Source organism: Chiloscyllium plagiosum, unplaced genomic scaffold (assembly GCF_037043375.1).
Source record: "Chiloscyllium plagiosum isolate Xiang-an unplaced genomic scaffold, Cpla_swu_hap1 HiC_scaffold_9, whole genome shotgun sequence".
In the NCBI taxonomy this organism is placed as follows: Eukaryota; Metazoa; Chordata; class Chondrichthyes; order Orectolobiformes; family Hemiscylliidae; genus Chiloscyllium; species Chiloscyllium plagiosum.
Genome location: NW_028270147.1, coordinates 73027063 through 73043570, shown reverse-complemented (window position 1 = coordinate 73043570; position 16508 = coordinate 73027063). Strand labels below are relative to the sequence as shown.

The window sequence follows — 16508 nt, the reverse complement described above, 5'->3', positions numbered from 1 at the left end:
GGGCAAAGATTTAAAGTGATCTGTAAAACAAGCAAGGAGGAAAGTGAGGAAAAACATTTTCACTCTATGAGTAGTTAGGATAAGGAATGCACTGCCTTGAATTTTGGTGGAGACAGGTTCAATTGAGGCATTCAGGAGGACTTTGGATGACTATTGGAATAAAGATAATATTCAAAGATATGGTAAAAAGGCTAGAGATTGACACTAGGTAATAATGTTTATTTAACAGGCCAGTGTAGGCATGATGGGCCAACTGGCTTCTGTGTCATAAGATCCCTGTGATACTATAAACATGGGAAAGTATACATTTAGTCATTTCAAATATTGTCTCATTGTAATGAAAAAAAATTACTCACTTCTATAATCTATCTATTTATTTGCATAAATTAATTTCTTTCAGTGTCTTGGTTTGTTTTTTGGAAGCCTTAGAAGTTATTCACTAGTGTGACGGCAGTTTACTCTTTGCTTGTGCCCATTTTTTCAGGAACTTGCCTGCACTGGCTTTCATTCCTTTGTAATTAATCTCCTTGGCTCACTATTCTGAGGAAGTAAAGTCATGTACACCACCATCATTCTGTGTGTATTATTGTTTCAGGTAAAGTGTTACAACAGTCAAGGTAACTTTGAGCTCATTGTTTCCAAAATGCAGTGATTTACTACTTTTACAGGCATACTGTTTGAGGTCATCTATCTATAAGTGTTAAAAAGAATTTTTCCATTTTAAATCTAGCCATTTTAATTAACTGTATGAAAACAATGTGGAAGTATTTCTATTTGCCACATATTTCCTATTTGTTCATGTATTTGTAGGGCACAACAAAGCTTGTGTATCTAGCCCTTTTTTTTTTCTTCTCTGATTCTATCTTTAAGCAATCGGTAGGGCTGTGGGGAGTGTTGCCAAACAAAGACACCTAGGGGTATAGATGTATAATTTCTTGAAAGTGATTTTGCAGGTAGACAGAGTGATAAAGATGATGTTTGGGTACAGGATAGATATACCCAAGGTAGGTAGAAGATGATGTTTGGCACACTTGCTTCCATTGGTCAGAACATTGAGTATAGGAGTTGGAATGTCATGTTGTGGCTCTACAGGACATTGTGGTGAGGTCACTGTTAGAATACTGCGTACAATGTTGGTCACCCATCTATATGTTGGTAAACTAGTAGAAAAGATTTGTTGCCAGGACTGGAGGGTTTGAGTTATAGTGAGAGGCTAAATAGTCTGGAGCATTTTTTCCCTGGAGCTTTGGAGGCTGAAGGGTAACCTAATAGAGGTTTATAAAATCATGAGGGGCATGGATAGGGTTAACATCCAAGATCTTTTTCCTAGGGTGGGGGAGTCCAAAACTAAAGGGCATAGTTTTAAGGTGAGTGTGGAAAGATTTAAAAAGGGTATTAAGGGAACACTTTCACACAAAGGTGGTGCATGTATGGAACGAGCTACCAGAGGAAGTGGTGGAGGTGAGAACCATTACAACATTTAAAAGATATCTGGTTGGTGATATAAATTGGAAGGGTTTAGAGGATGTGGGCCAAATGATGGGAAATAGGACTAGGTAGGATTGGGATATGTGGTTGGCATGAATGAGTGAGATTGAAACGTCTGTTTCTGCACTGTATGTCTCTATAATTGCATTACAAATAAATGTCTATGTTAACACTCAACAGTATTCAGCTTTGCCATCATTTTCGTCAGTCAGTTTAATACGGAAAATGCTGAAGTTATTTCTGTTCAACTCCAGCCTCCAGATTCATCCCTAATGGTTACTTCTTCAGCTGTGTCAAATATTATGCAATTTCAATATGCAATGTGACCCTGAATTGATCTTCCAGGCAGACTAATTTTTTTTTAAAAAACATAATTTGTTACTATTTTATTCAAATGTGTGGCATAAATATTGCAATAGGAAGATTTCATCCCTTATTAGTGTTTTACACTTAACGGTAAATTAGCAAAGAAAAACATGATGTGACATTCAGTTTCATCGCTCTATGGGTGTACATAGAAATACCATATAATTGATGCAAAAATAACAGCAAAATAAAATGCAACATCATAAAGAACTAGCCACTAAGAAGCCATAATGAATAGTTTAATTTTTTTTCCAGCACAGTTGATGAAGATAAATTAGAAAGGCATCTGAAAAAGTGTAATTCAAGGGAAAAACCCAAACCTGTAAGTAATGAAGGATTTTTTAAAAATCTGCATAAAGTACTTCAATTAACTTTTAATTTTATTCCAGTGTAGAAAGTTTGGCTTTCTATTTATGTGCCAATATTTTTGAAATGTCTGACAAGTGTCAGTCACAATCATGTAAAGGACCCATATATGGTAAACTAATCAATGTAATTATGAGTAAACAAGAGAAAGATGTACGATCACACTGAAACAACAAACATTTAAATATCAGCCTTCAATCGAGCCAAGTGGGCAAGAAGCTGGAGTTGGAAGAGTTGAGAAAGTGGACAAAAAGTTGAGAAGGAAGATGTAGTATTCTAGAGTTTGTACCATTGTATAGATTGTACCATTCTTTCCATAGTAGCGGCCATGCACACCAATGTTCTCATAGAATGAAGTGACTGCAAGAAAGACAAGATGTTTTAAAATTTATGTTAAACTAACTGGCCGAGGGGATCCAAGATGGTGGCGATCTGAGAGGTCTGCTTTGCTGAGCTCTGCATCTCAGCTCAGGCAAAGTGGCACTCTCACTTCCTCACTTAAGTTATCTCTGTGAAAATTCGGCATTTAAAGAGTTATAGAACTTATACAAATTTCTTACAAAGTCTGTTTTATTAAAGAACATGACAAAAGGCGAAGGTTCCAACATATCCCAACACATGGGACACTCACCGGAGATGTCAGACACTTCTATGGTTGCAGCTACAGCGCCCAATTTAGACGATCAGAGTCACTCATTCACTAGGCCCTGATTGCGGAGTTTGTGAAACTGCGAGATGTGATCGAGTTGTCAATTGAAGAGAAGTTCTGCGGTAGGCTGGACCCGATCGCGGCCATGCTTCACAAGTATGAGGAATAGCTGGAAGGTCTTGGACGCCGAATGGAAGAAGTTGAAAGAAGGACCGCATCTTCGGATACCGCAATTGAATCTTCAAAGGAATGGATTTGAGTCCTGGCGAAGCTGGTCCTTACCTTACTGGAACAAGTTAACGACCTCAAGAACAGATGTAGGTGGAATAGTCTCCACATCATAGGATTGCTGGAGGGCTTAGAAGGTGAGCAGCCAGAGAGCTTCTTTGGAAACTGGCTGCAGCGATTTCTTGGCCGGGAGGCCACGTTGAACTGGATGAAAGTTGAGAGGGCCCATTGGGTCGCAGTGTGCAGACCTGGCTCAGACCTACGCACTTGCACGGTCCTAGTACAACTCCACAGTTACGGGGCATAGTTAAAGTTATGAAGGGAAAAGGTCCACAGGCCTTAACTTAGAAGGTTCCAAGATAATGCTTTTTTCAGGACTTGTCTGCAGCTGTTATTTGTAAAAGGAACTTCTTTAATGAAGTCAAGAGAAGACTGAGAGACCTTGGTGACCAGTATTCTCTGAGGTATCCAGCAGTGCTTCGCTCACTTATGATGGGTCTGTGCGCCCATTTCACTCTTCAGAAGAAGTGAAACAATTTTTGCACATGTTAAAATCAATCGGGTAACTTAAAGAATGCGTACATTAGTGTTTCTTTTTCCTTTTCTCTCTCTCTCCTTTTCTTAAAGAAAATGTTGCTGAATTTTTACTGATATTAGTGGGTGGTAATGTATATTTGGCGGTGGGAAGAGTGTCTACTTTTAATTTCCTGATTAATTTTTTTTTCCTCTTTCCTTTTTTTGGCCTGAGCCTGGGAGTGGCTCAAGATGGAAGGAGTTATGAAGGTGTTTTTGAGAGACATAAGTGACCCTCATTCAAAAGGAACTAAATGCCTTGTATTTAGTTTCGTTTGTTGGTTTTCAGTATATGTAGTTATTAATATGTTAGTTGTAGTAGTTTTAGTTTATGTATTTTTAGGTTTCATGAGTCTTTTTTTGTTTATGCTCAGCAATTGTTAAGTTGAATTCTTTATTTTTGGAGTTCAGATGATGTACAGAGAATAATGGCGAATTGTGTCCTCAAATGGTGTACCTGGAATATTAGAGGGAGCCATTCACCATTTAAGACGAAAAAGATGTTTCTAGCCTTAGAAAGGAGAGGGTGGATGTTGCCCTTTTGCAGGAGACTCATCTCAATGGCAAGGAACATTTGAAATTGCAGTAGAATGAGTTTGATTGGGTGTACTCCTCCTCCTTTAATACTCTGAGCAGCGAAGTGGCCATACTTATCAGGAAAAATCTTTAATTTAAGTTGCTCGATCAGATTAAAGATGAGTATGGACAGTTTGTCATTCGTAAAGACTCAATACATGGAAAAGAGTATGGTATTTTGAATTTTTTTTGTATACCAGCGCACCCCCTTAAATTTTTGACAGATGCTTTTTCTGAACTCATGGCTCTTGCGCCGCAGCAGATAATTATAGGGGGAGACTTTAATTGCCTCATGGACCACACAGTAGATAGTATGCCTAGAGGCCTCTCAACACTTCCTTTACAATATAGGCAACTGTTGGACTAATGTGCGCAATTGGGATAGGTGGATGTCTGGAGGCGTCTCCACCCCATGGGTAGGGACTTTACATTCTTTTCTAATCCGCACAAGTGTTATACTAGGATTGAGCTTCTCCTAACCTCTGCGTTATCCTTGGATTCGATAACATCCTGTACAATTGGAAATATCACTATTTCTGACCACACTGCAGTATATTTAGAGACTTAGGTTCAGGGCAATGTTCCAGGCTCTCAGCATTGCGAATGGATCCCTTTATTCTTAAGAACAGTAAGTTCATCGAATATTTCTTCAATGAATTTAAGGTATTTTTAGACACTAATTCGGACACGACCAGTAACCTGTCAATTATTTGGGAGACTGCTAAGGCTTATGCCAGAGTGAATAATTATTTCTTACTCTGCCAGTCAGAAAGGGGAGCAGCAACGCCCACTGCGACCCAATGGGCCCTCTCAACTTTCACCCATTCCGACATGGCCTCCATGCCAAGAAATCGCGGCAATCAGCTATCAATATTTGTAGGGGCAACCGAGAATGTGTATTCTGATAAGCCATCGGTGGCAAAGCTGGAGCGGACTACAGCTCTTTGGTTCACCTTGAATTCCATGCTTACACAGACATCAAGGAGGGAACTTTCCTTTGCAAAACAAAAATTGTTTGAATATGGTGACAAGCCAGCAGATATCTAGCAGGAGAAAGAATGTCCCCCAATCCATTATCTCAATTAGGGATGGGACTGGGATGGTCACATGCGATTCTAGATAGTTCAATGCTGCATTTCAGAAATTCTATTTTGAACTATACCAGTCTGAACGTTGTGAGGATGGATCTTCCAGTGTTACCTCCAAACAGGCGTCTTTCCTTAGTGCCCCTTTAACAGTGCAAGAGGTACAGGAGGCTGTGAAGTAGGTGCAGAGTGGGAAGGTGCCTGGCCCTGACAGTCTTCCGAATGAGTTTTACAAAGAATTTATAAATATATTGTTGGGGCTGATGTTAGACATGTCTAATTACTCATACTGCCATAATCGCCTTCTGCCATCTGTAAGAGAGGCTGACATTTCTCTCATTCTTAAGAAAGTGAAGACCCTGGAGAAATGTGCCTCCAAATTCCCAGGACATGATCAGGTGTACCCTAGAACTCTGTGGGAAGCGAGGGAAGTGATTGCTGGGCTTCTTACTGAGATATATATCATTGATTGTCACAGGTGAGGTGCTGGAAGACTGGAGGTTAGTTAATGTGATGCCACTGTTTAAGAAAGATGGTAAGGACAAGCCAGGGAACAATAGACCAGTGAGCGTAACGTCGATCGTGGGCAAGTTGTTGGAGGGAATCCTGAGGGACAGGATGTACATGTATTTGGAAAGGCAAGGACTGATTAGGGATAGTCATCATGACTTTGTGTGTGGGAAATCATGTCTCACAGACTTGATTGAGTTTTTTGAGGAAGTAACAAAGAGGATTGATGAGGGCAGAGTGGTGGACGTGATCTGTATGGACTTCAGTAAGGCATTCGACAAGGTTCCTCATGGGAGACTGGTTAACAAGGTTATATCTCATGGAAAACAGGGAGAACTAACTATTTGAATACAGAATTAGCTGAAAGGTAGAAGACAGAGGGTGGTGGTGGAGGGTTGTTTTCAGACTAGAGGTCTGTGACCATTGGAGTGCCAAAAGGATTGATGCTGGGTCCACTACTTTTCATCATTTATATAAATGATTTGGATGTGAGCATAAGAGATATAGTTAGTAAGTTTGCAGATGACACCAAAATTGGAGGTATAATGGACAGCGAAGAAGGTTACTTCCGATTACAACGGGATCTGGATCAGCTGGGCCAATGGGCTGAGAAGTGGCAGATGAAGTTTAATTCAGATAAATGCGAGGTGCTGTGTTTTGGGAAAGCAAATCTTAGCAGGACTTATACACTTAATGATAGGTCCTAGAGAGTGTTGCTGAACAAAGAGCCCTTGGAGTGCAGGTTCATAGCTCCTTGAAAGTGGAGTCGCAGGTAGATAGGATAGTGAAGAAGGCATTTGGTGTGCTTTCCTATATTGGTCAGAGTATTGAGTACAAGAGTTGGGAGGTCATGTTGCGGCTGTACAGGACATTGGTTACTGAAAATGTGTTGCTGGAGAAGCGCAGCAGGTCAGGCAGCATCCAGGGAACAGGAGAATCGACGTTTCGGGCATAAGCCCTTCTTCAGGAAGGCAGGCTAAGATAAAAGGTAGGGAGGAGGGACTTGGGGGAGGGGCATTGGAAATGTGATAGGTGGAAAGAGGTCAAGGTGAGGGTGATAGGTCAGACTGGGGTGGGGGCGGAGAGGTCAGGAAGAAGATTGCAGGTTAGGAAGGCGGTGCTGAATTCGATGGATTTGACTGAGACAAGGTGGGGGGAGGGGAAATGAGGAAACTGGTGAAATCCGAGTTCATCCCTTGTGGTTGGAGGGTTCCTAGGCGGAAGATGAGGCGCTCTTCCTCCAACCGTCGTGTTGTTGTGGTCTGGCGATGGAGGAGTCCAAAGACCTGCACATCCTTGGTGGAGTGGAAGGGGGAGTTGAAGTGTTGAGCCACAGGTTGGTTAGTCCGGGTGTCCCAGAGGTGTTCTCTGAAACGCTCCGCAAGTAGGCGGCCTGTCTCCCCAATATAGAGGAAGCCACATCGGGTGCAGAGGATGCAATAGATGATGTGTGTGGAGGTGCAGGTGAATCTGTGGCGGATATGGAAGTTTCCTTTGGGGCCTTGGAGGGAGGTGAGGGGGCAGGTGTGGGCGCAAGTCTTGCACCTCCTGCGGTTGCAAGGGAAGGTGCCGGGAGTGGAGGTTGGGTTGGTGGGGGTGTGGATCTGACGAGGGAGTCACGGAGGGAGTGGTCTTTACGGAATGCTGATAGGGGAGAGGAGGGAAATATATCCTTGGTGGTGGAGTCCGTTTGGAGGTGGCGGAAATGATGGCGGATGATGCGCTGTACATGTGATTGGTGGGGTGGTAGGTGAGGACCAGTGGGGTTTTAGATTAGATTAGATTACAGTGTGGAAACAGGCCCAACAAGTCCACACCAACCCTCCGAAGCGAAACCCACCCATACCCCTACATTTACCACTTACCTAACACTACAGGCAATTTAGTATGGCCAGTTCACCTGACCCTGCACATCTTTGGATGGTGGGAGGAAACCGGAGCACCCGGAGGAAACCCACGCAGACACGGGGAGAACGTGCAAACTCCACACAGTCAGTCGCCTGAGGCGGGAATTGAACCCGGGTCTCTGACGCTGTGAGGCAGCAGTGCTAACCACTGTGCCACCATGCCGCCCGGGTTCTGTCCTGGTGGCGGTTGGAGGGGCGGGGCTCAAGGGCGGAGGAGCGGGAAGTGGAAGAGATGCGGTGGAGGGCATCGTCGACCACGTCGGGGGGGGAAATTGTGGTCCTTGAAGAAGGAGGCCATCTGGGTTGTACGTTTTTGGAACTGGTCCTCCTGGGAGCAGATGCGGCGGAGACGAAGGAATTGAGAAAATGGGATGGCGTTTTTACAGGGGGCAGGGTGGGAGGAGGTGTGGTCCAGGTAGCTGTGGGAGTCGTTCGGTTTGTAGTAGATGTCCGTGTTGATTCGATCGCCTGAGATAGAAATAGAAAGGTCGAGGAAGGGGAGGGAGGAATCTGAGACTGTCCAGGTGAATTTGAGGTCGGGGTGGAAGGTGTTGGTGAAGTGGATGAACTATTCAACCTCCTCGTGGGAGCACGAGGCGGCGCCGATACAGTCATCGATGTAGCGGAGGAAAAGGTGGGGGGTGGGGCCAGTGTAGTTGCAGAAGATGGACTGTTCCACATATCCTACGAAGAGGCAGGCATAGCTAGGGCCCATGCGGGTGCCCATAGCTACTCCTTTCGGTTGGAGGAAGTGGGAGGATTGGAAAGAGAAGTTGTTCAGGGTGAGAACCAGTTCAGTCAGTCGTAGGAGGGTGTCAGTGGAAGGCTCCTGGTCGGTACGGCGGGAAAGGAAGAAGCAGAGGGCTACGTTCGGAACACCACCCATGCCCTCCACCTGCTCCATGATTTTGGCTTCCCCGGTCCCCAACACCTTATTTTCACCATGGACATCCAGTCCCTGTACACCTCCATCCCCCATCACGAAGGACTCACAGCCCTCTGCTTCTTTCTTTCCCTTCCACTGACACCCTCCTTCGACTGACTGAACTGGTCCTCACCCTGAACAACTTCTCTTTCCAATCCTCCCACTTCCTGCAAACGAAAGGAGTTGCCATGGGTACCCGCATGGGCCCTAGCTATGCCTGCCTCTTGGTTGGGTATGTGGAACAGTCCATCTTCTGCAACTACACTGGCCCCACCCCCCACCTTTTCCTCCGCTACATCGATGACTGTATCGGCGCCGCCTCGTGCTCCCACGAGGAGGTTGAACAGTTCATCCACTTCACCAACACCTTCCACCCCGACCTCAAATTCACCTGGACAGTCTCAGATTCCTCCCTCCCCTTCCTCGACCTTTCTATTTCTATCTCAGGCGATCGAATCAACACGGATATCTACTACAAACCGACCGACTCCCACAGCTACCTGGACTACACCTCCTCCCACCCTGCCTCCTGTAAAAACGCCATCCCATTTTCTCAATTCCTTCGTCTCCGCCGCATCTGCTCCCAGGAGGACCAGTTCCAAAAACGTACAACCCAGATGGCCTCCTTCTTCAAGGACCACAATTTCCCCCCCAACGTGGGTCGACGATGCCCTCCACCGCATCTCTTCCACTTCACGCGCCTCCGCCCTTGAGCCCCGCTCCTCCGCCCTTGAGCCCCGCTCCTCCAACCGCCACCAGGACAGAACCCCACTGGTCCTCACCTACCACACCAATCTCCATGTACAGCGCATCATCCGCCGTCATTTCCGCCACCTCCAAACGGACCCCACCACCAAGGATATATTTCCGTCCTCTCCCCATCAGCATTCCGTAAAGACCACTCCCTCCGTGACTTCCTCGTCAGATCCACACCCCCCCACCAACCCAACCTCCACTCCCGGCACCTTCCCCTGCAACCGCAGGAGGTGCAGGACTTGCTCCCACACCTCCCCCCTCACCTCCCTCCAAGGCCTCAAAGGAAACTTCCATATCCGCCACAGATTCACCTGCACCTCCACACACATCATCTATTGCATCCTCTGCACCCAATGTGGCCTCCTCTATATTGGGGAGACAGGCCGCCTACTTGCGGAGCGTTTCAGAGAACACCTCTGGGACACCAGGACCAACCAACCCAACCACCCTGTGGCTCAACACTTCAACTCCCCCTCCCACTCCACCAAGGATATGCAGGTCTTTGGACTCCTCCATCGCCAGACCACAACAACACGACGGTTGGAGGAAGAGCGCCTCATCTTCCGCCTAGGAACCCTCCAACCACAAGGGATGAACTCGGATTTCACCAGTTTCCTCATTTCCCCTCCCCCCACCTTGTCTCAGTCAAATCCATCGAATTCAGCACCGCCTTCCTAACCTGCAATCTTCTTCCTGACCTCTCCGCCCCCACCCCAGTCTGACCTATCACCCTCACCTTGACCTCTTTCCACCTATCACATTTCCGACGCCCCTCCCCCAAGTCCCTCCTCCCTACCTTTTATCTTAGCCTGCTGGACAAACTTTCCTCATTCCTGAAGAAGGGCTTATGCCTGAAACGTCAATTCTCCTGTTCCTTGGATGCTGCCTGACCTGCTGCGCTTCTCCAGCAACACATTTTCAGCTCTGATCTCCAGCATCTGCAGACCTCACTTTCTCCTCCAGGACATTGGTTAGGCCACTTTTGGAATTTTGCGTGCAATTCTGATCTCTTTCCTATCGGAAAGCTGTTGTGAAACTTGAAGGGTTCAGAACAGATTTACAAGGATGTTACCAGAGTTGGAGGATTTGAGCTATAGGGAGGGTTGAATAGCTAGGGCTGTTTTCCCTGGAGCATCAGAGGCTGAAGGGTGACCTTATAGACATTTATAAAATCATGAGATGCATGGATAGGATAAATAGACAAAGTCTCTTCCCTGGGGTGGGGGAGTCCAGAACTAGAAGGCATAGGTTTAGGGTGAGAAGGTAAAGATATGAAAAAGGCCTAAGGGGCAACTTTTCCACGCACAGGACGGTACGTGTATGGAATGAGCTGCCAGGAGAAGTGATGGAGGCTAGAACAATTGCAACATTTAAAAGGCATCTGGATGGCTGTATGAATAGGAAGGGTTTGGAAGGATATGGGCCGGGTGCTGGCAGGTGGGACTAGATTGGGTTGGGATATCTGGTCGGCATGGAAAGTTGGACCGAAGGATTGTACATCTCTATGACTCTATAGGCCCATCTTACTTTTAAATTCTGATTTTAAAATTTTGTCTTAAGGTTCTTGTGTTAAGACTGGAAACTCTGCTGCCTCCATTGTTAAAGACGACCAGACTGGTTTTATAAAAGGCGGTAGATCCTCTAATAATGTCAGGAGGTTGCTGAATATGATTAAAGCTTGTCAGTAGCAGTCGGTTCAGAGATTAGTGGTCTCCTTGGATGTAGAAAAAAGTGTTTGATCGGGTTGAGTGGCCATCTTTTTTATACCTTTGAAGATTTGGATTGGGGGAGGTTTTTATTAGGTGGGTGAGGGTCCTCTATAGTGATCCTCTGGCAGTGGTATGAGGTCTCTTGTAATTTTAATATTTGTAAGGGCAGTTGGCAAGGCTGTCCCCACTCACCATTACATTTTACATTGGTGATTGAGCCGCTGGCAGAGGCTATCCATAGGGATACTAATATAGCTACCCCGGAGGTAGGATTAAAATCGCATAAGATCATGTTATATGCGGATGGCATTCTTGTTTTTTTGTTGAATCCAATGGTCTCGGTACCCCATTTGATACAGTGTATCAGTTCATTTGGCTCCTTTTCGGGTTATAAGATTAATTTCTCAAAATCAAAGCCATGCCTATGGGGGTCCATAGGAGAATATCTGATGTTGAGGGTGAATTGCGGTTCCCCTTTAAATGGTCACAGGAAGGTGTTCTTTATTTAGGCATCTTTGTTACTCCTGTTTGATCAGTTGTTTAAGGCCAACTTTGCTCATTTGTTCGACAGGATTAAGTAAGATCTTCAGCGATGGAAAGTGCTTTCAATACCCTGGCTAGGCCGAGTAGTTCTTGTTAAAATGAAAATCCTTCCCCATTTGCGATACCAAGTACGATTGCTCCTCTTTGTTTTTCCTGGCAAACATTCGGAGACTTAATGGATGGTTTAGGCCCTTTATTTGATGCCGTAGGTGACCTCTTCTTCAGCGGGCTAAATTGCAGTTGCCTCATGGGTTGGGGGGATTGGACCTCCCGGGTATTAAAAGATATCAATTAAGTTCCCTTCTGTCCTTTGTTAGTGACTGGGCACGTGGGGACCCGGTGTCAATGTGGCTAGATCTTGAAACCTCCCGGGCAAAATGTCCCCTCATTAGCCTGTTATTCTTAGATAAAATGAAGACAGTTACAGAATATTGCCGTAATCCAAAAATTATTATTAACTGTTAAGGTGCGGAGGACAATGTGGCAGAGTCCTTTCAAAACGTACTTTCTTACTCCCATAGTTCGTACGCTGAGTTTTCAACTGGGGATAATGGACCCCAGATTTAAGCTTTGGGCAGCGAGGGGAATCTCCTGTTTGGGTGATTTATTTGAAGGTGAAATAATGATGTTTTTTGATCAAATAACCTGTAAGTATGGTTTAGCTAGCAGAGACCTTTTTCACTTTTTTCAGGTCAGAGATTTTATTCAAAAAGGGACCACGCTTTTGACCGAATCCTACAGATCTGTTCTGGAGAAGGAGGTGCTTCATGCTACAAGTACTTTCTCTGTTCATGCGCTTTACCATATGTTAGGGGGTGATCATTCAGAAGATATTGAGTGGCTTTGTGGTGTCTGGGAGAGAGAACTATGGGTTGAGATCTCTATGGAGGTATGGGAGGACATTTGCGAAAATGCAAGGAAGATTTCGATCTGTAATAGGACCCAAGCCTTGCAGCTAAAGATTCTGCATAGGGTCCATTTGGCCCCAGACCATGTCTCAAAATTTAAGATGGGAATATCTTAATTATATCCTAAGTGTAAAATAAGTATCGGTACTCTCACTGTGGTCTTGCTGCATGCTCCGTACATATTGAAGTGCTGTGGCAGGAGTTATAGAGAGGGTCTTGGGGACCGAGGTTAAGATGGACCGTGTCTCTCTTCTCCTGGGCCTACCCAATATATCTCCTCTGGACGCTCATGGGAAAAAAACTTTTTAATATTCTCACTTTTTGTGCAAGGAAAAATATTCTAATCTGTTCTGTCTCTGAAAGCTCCTTGGATCTGTCGAGTTAGCATAGGCTTATTATGGAACATATTCCTCTAGACCTTTTTACTAATATGGTACACAAGAAAATGGAAATTTTTATAGGATATGGCAGCCCTTTTTGGATTATCTGGATGTAGATTTATCTGCCATCTTAACTAGGGTTTTGGGTAGCTATGACGATCCGATTTAGTGAACTTGATGTCCTTGAAGGAAGAATTTCGAATAAACTTGTGTGTATTACAAAATGTTCTTGGAGGTCGGGAGCTAATGTTTTGTTGTGCTGAGCTGTTTTGTTTTATTTATTACTTTTATTGATTTGCTTATTTTGCAAATGTTTGTTTGTGTTGTTTTGTTAACTTTTTGTTATATATTATATAGAGTACTGTTATTGTTGGTTTATTGTAATTTTTGTAATTCATATAAAACCTTTTCTTTCAATAAAAATATCAAAAAAAACTAACTGGTCATGTTCAGAATCTTGCAATGAAATGCATTATATTTAATTGCTTTAACCTTTTTCTGATCCTTGTTACTCCTGTGTATTGCATTTTCCAGGTTTACTATGTTAAAGATATAAATGGGGGTTATGAAGATGCAATAGAGACACCTAGACAACAGGTACAGCTTCCCATGAGCTGAAAATCAACAAAGTGTTCTAAAATGTTTAACTTCTATTTATTTTCAGTAAAGCAACTTTTTATTCTATCTCTTAATTGTGTTCAAGGTTTCTATTTGTGCTTTGTCCAAACAAGAACTGGAGACAATGGTTACAAAGCTCCTGAAGGCAACAGACGGTGAGTATTATGTCATACATATGTACAGCTTAAAAGAAAGTGATATTAATTGAAGAAAATTATTTAATTTGCATATTTTGTCACCTGGGTTAATATTTATGGAAAAAAAACATCAGAAATGTACTTCCTACAATTGCAACAATTTGCTTCTTTGAAAGTAGGGAATTATGTTGTGGTTGCTTCATAGGAATATTTATCCTCCATCTAGCTGAAGATGTCAGTCAGATGACTCCATGAATTAGATTAGACATTTTTCAGCCTGGTTGCTAGAAGCTGAGAGATGTGCCACTTTAACATTGGAATGGGAGTAAAAGGCCAGGAGTTGAGTTAGATTACCTCACTCTTTGTGAAGTATTATCTGCGGACAAATCATCATAAGTGGCATCTGTGAATTACGGAACTAAGGTTAGTTTTCCTTTTTCAGAAGGCAGTGTGTGAAGCAGAGTGGCTTTAGGTGGAAAAATGGATTGATACTTCAATTAAATATTGCAGATATGTATCTTAATAAATGTAATATCACATAAGAGGATTAACATCTTATTTGTTCAGCACTGATAGAATAAAGCATTTCAGAATAAGAGAATTCATGAAGAACAAATTGGATATCCCTCTGAACTAGCTACCAACCTCCAAGAAGGCAATCCGCCCTGCATTGGAGAGGGTAACATTGTTTAGCAAGATCTTTCCCTACCATTCCAACATTGCTGTATTACAATCTTAGTGACTGGATTTCCTTTTCTACTGCATTTAAAATACTGTGTGGAGAATCTTAGTGACGTCATGTAATGAAGTGATAGATATGATTCCACTGAACTAGGAACCTAAAATCATTTGTGAAAAAAGATCATTCACAAACTGCTGCATTTAGCAGTACTGTGCACATTTACACTATTTAGACCGGTCAAGGCAACATTACTAGTTCTTACCTATGCACACCCATTCTTCATTGAATTATTGCAGTGTCAGCCTAGATTGTTGTGCTCAAATTCTAGAGTGGGACTAGTATGTACAACCTTGTAACTGTAGCAAGAATGCTACCAACTGAATTGTAGCTGACACCGCACAAAAAGTTTGAGTTGGAGAAACACAATTGTTGGAACATGGTATGAAGCTAAATAAGGTAGAAGAAGATTTTAACGAAAGATTGAGAGTTTCAGATTTGAGGTATTGAGAAATTGGATTGGTTGTTGCACAACTTAATGGGTGAGTGGGCTTAACGTTATTTAGGACACGAGATGAGTTTGAATGATAATACAAAAAAAGATGTAGCACGAGAATCTAGGGGTAATAGAAGCATAGTTGAGTGGTTCAGAAGGAGATATTTTGAAGTAGGACCAGAGACCACAGATGGAGTAAATATTTTTTATGATAGACAAGATATGTGGTCAGTTTGAGGTCAGATAGTGTGTCCAGGTTTCAAACAGTGGGGCTATGAGCAATCTGCTTCAACCTGAGACTATGATTGGAGGGTGGAACTAAACCAATGGCAAGGGAATTGAATTTTGTGGGGTTGATTAAAGACAATAATTTTGGTCTTACTTAAATTTATTTGGAGGAAATTGTTCTCTTGATTTTGGACAAGCAGACTAACATTGCAGAGGCCATGGAAGTATCAAGTGACAATTATGATTTGGAGGTGCTAATGTTGGACTGGCGTGGACAAAGTTTTAAAAAATCGTAACATCAGGTTAAAGCCCAGCAGGTTTATTTGGAAGCACTAGCTTTCGAAGCGCTGCTCCTTCATCAGGTGGTTCTAGAATATAGAATCATAAGACACAGAATCTGTAGCAAAAGGGTTATAATCTCATGGAGCTATAATGATATTAGTGAGCTTTGAGAAGATTTGTAGCTCAGGTTGAGGTTCTGGATGTAGGTTTGCTCACTCAGTTGGAAGATTCATTTTCAGACGTTTCATCACCATACTAGGTAACATCTTCTGTGAGCCTCTGAATGAAGCACTGGTGGTGTAGCCCGCTTTCTATTTATATGTTTGAGTTTCTAAGAGTTGGTGATGTCATTTCCCATTTTTCTCTCAGGGGGGTGGTAAATGGGATCCAAGTCAATGTGTTTGTTGATAGAATTCCAGTTGGAATGCCATGCTTCAAGGAATTCTCGTGCGTGTCTCTGTTTGGCTTGTCCTAGGATGGATGGTTTGTCCCAGTCAAAGTGATGTCCTTCCTTATCCATATGTAAGGATACTAGTGAGAGTGGGTCATATCGTTAATGTTCATGTATCCTGGCTAGTTTTCTGACTGTTTGTCCAATGTAGTGTTTGTTACAGTTCTTGCAAGGTATTTTGTAAATGACATTAGTTTTGCTTGTTGTCTGTATAGGGTCTTTCAAGTTCTTTAGCTGCTGTTTTAGTGTGTTGTTGGGTTTGTGGGCTACCATGATACCAATGGGTCTGAGTAGTCTGGCAGTTATTTCTGAGATGTCTTTGATGTAGGGGAAGAGTGGCTAGGGTTTCTGGACATGTTTTGTCTGCTTGTTCGGGTTTGTTGCTCAGAAATCGGTAGACTGTGTTTATTGGGTACCCGTTCTTTTTGAATACACTGTTTAGGTGATTTTCCTCTGCTCTGCGTAGTTCCTCTGTGCTATAGTGTGTGGTGGCTCATTGCAATAATGTTCTAATGCAGCTTCGTTTATGGTTGTTGTTTTCAATATTTGCTTCTGTAGTTCAATATTTGGTCCGTATGTGTTGTTTTCCTGTAGGCGCTCGTTTGAAGTTCCCCATTGGCTGTTTGCTCTACTGCGACATCTAGGAAT

At 43.4% G+C, this 16508-nt stretch overlaps 1 protein-coding gene across 1 annotated transcript in view; it reads left to right on the top strand.

Moving 5' to 3' along the window:
- trmt13 (tRNA methyltransferase 13) overlaps nucleotides 1-16508 on the top strand; it is a 38223-nt gene that overhangs the window by 10764 nt on the left and 10951 nt on the right. Inside the window, exons 3-5 of the mRNA XM_043699690.2 lie at nucleotides 2110-2176; nucleotides 13504-13566; nucleotides 13673-13742. Of these exons, the coding sequence (XP_043555625.1) occupies nucleotides 2110-2176; nucleotides 13504-13566; nucleotides 13673-13742 (200 nt within the window). The remainder of the gene's footprint in view (nucleotides 1-2109; nucleotides 2177-13503; nucleotides 13567-13672; nucleotides 13743-16508) is intronic.